This window comes from Myotis brandtii, unplaced genomic scaffold (genome assembly GCF_000412655.1).
Source record: "Myotis brandtii unplaced genomic scaffold, ASM41265v1 scaffold940, whole genome shotgun sequence".
In the NCBI taxonomy this organism is placed as follows: Eukaryota; Metazoa; Chordata; class Mammalia; order Chiroptera; family Vespertilionidae; genus Myotis; species Myotis brandtii.
Genome location: NW_005371877.1, coordinates 497277 through 498848, shown reverse-complemented (window position 1 = coordinate 498848; position 1572 = coordinate 497277). Strand labels below are relative to the sequence as shown.

At 67.5% G+C, this 1572-nt stretch overlaps 1 protein-coding gene across 1 annotated transcript in view; it reads left to right on the top strand.

Moving 5' to 3' along the window:
• Window positions 1–1568, top strand: part of CD81 (CD81 molecule) — a gene marked incomplete at its 3' end in the record, with an annotated part of 5702 nt that extends 4134 nt beyond the window's left edge. Inside the window, exons 3-6 of the mRNA XM_014533099.1 lie at window positions 50–124; window positions 343–447; window positions 812–910; window positions 1446–1568. Coding sequence (XP_014388585.1) covers window positions 50–124; window positions 343–447; window positions 812–910; window positions 1446–1568 — 402 coding nt within the window. The remainder of the gene's footprint in view (window positions 1–49; window positions 125–342; window positions 448–811; window positions 911–1445) is intronic.
• Window positions 1569–1572: the final 4 nt, after the last annotated feature.

Genomic DNA, 1572 nt, shown 5'->3' with positions numbered 1-1572 from the left:
TGCCCTGATCCCCCTCTTTGCCCTGACCCCCCTCTCTCGGCCTTTGCAGTTCTTCACCTGCCTAGTGATCCTCTTTGCCTGTGAGGTGGCCGCCGGCATCTGGGGCTTTGTCAACAAAGACCAGGTGAGCTGGGCCCTGGGGATGGCCAGCCCCAGCTGGGTCCTCGGGGGGAGGGAGCAGCACCCACTGCTAGGTTGGGGGACAGTCAGGCTGCGGTGCTCTTGGGGCTCCTTCTGGGGCCACGGAGGGCTTTCGGGGAGGTGGCCTGGGTGGGCTGGGGGCTGGGTCTGTCCTGCGGAGCCCGCGAGGCCCGGCCCTCACTCGGGGCTTCCCCTCCCCAGATCGCCAAGGACGTGAAGCAGTTCTACGACCAGGCCCTGCAGCAGGCGGTGGTGGACGACGAGGCCAACAACGCCAAGACCGTGGTGAAGACCTTCCACGAGACGGTGCGGGCCGGGGTGGGGGCGCTGGGGACGGGCGGAGGCGACGGGCAGGGGTGAAGCCTGGCTGGGGTTGAGTCTGGCCTCAGCTCCGACCTTGGGAGCAGGAGGGACCTGGCAGCCCTGCTCCCCAAGGACTGTGGGCCCCCCTGAAAGCCGGGGGTGGGGGGAGATGGGAGGCTCCTCTGGGACCTGTGGGCCTTGGTGTGGGGATCAGATAGGCCAGGCCAGCCGGGTGCTGAGGTCTCTGAGCAGCCCAGCTGAGCAGGAGGGGAGGGGAGGAGGGGGCCTCTGCCCGGCGGGTCCTTGGCCCTCCCTTCGGGTCACTTCCGCGTGCGGGGCTGACCGCGGCCGCCCTCCGTCTCTGCAGCTCAACTGTTGCGGCTCCGACGCGCTGACCACCCTGACCACCTCCATCCTCAAGAACAACCTGTGTCCCTCCGGCAGCTCGCTGTTCACCAACCTGCAGGTGAGTGGCCCCGCCCGCCCTCCCGGGGTCCCGGTGGTGGCCACACTGCGTGGTGCCGAGGCCCACGGGGAAGGGGACTGTCCACCCGGTCTGGTTCCTGACGGGGCAGCTCTGAGTCCGACTGCCAGGCACCCTGACCTCCGGTCAACGCCCGGGCCTGCTGAGGGTTCCGAGTGGAAGAGGGCGCAGCACGTTGCTTCCGCATTTGTTTTAAAATGTTTTATTGATTTGAGAGAGAGAGACACACACACATCGGTCGCTGCCTCCTGCACGCCCCACACTGGGGATCGAGCCCGCGACTGGGGCCTGTGTCCTGACGGGGAATCGAACCGGGACCTCCTGGTTCCTAGGTGGATGCTCAACCCCTGAGCCACTTGGTCTGAAAACCTGTGTCGGATCCAACACGGCAGAGACCCGTTCTGAGGGGCAGGGTAGCGCCCCACCCTTGCTCTCTCTGCAGTGACCCTGCTGCGTTGCTGGGGAGGAGGGGGAGCGGAGGACTGGCGCCCCTGACACCCCGCCCCTGCCCCCGCAGGCGGACTGCCACCAGAAGATCGACGACCTCTTCTCCGGGAAGCTGTACCTCATTGGCATCGCGGCCATCGTGGTCGCCGTGATCATGGTGAGTGGGCGGGTGGGCGCCTTCCCTGCCCCCTCCCCGG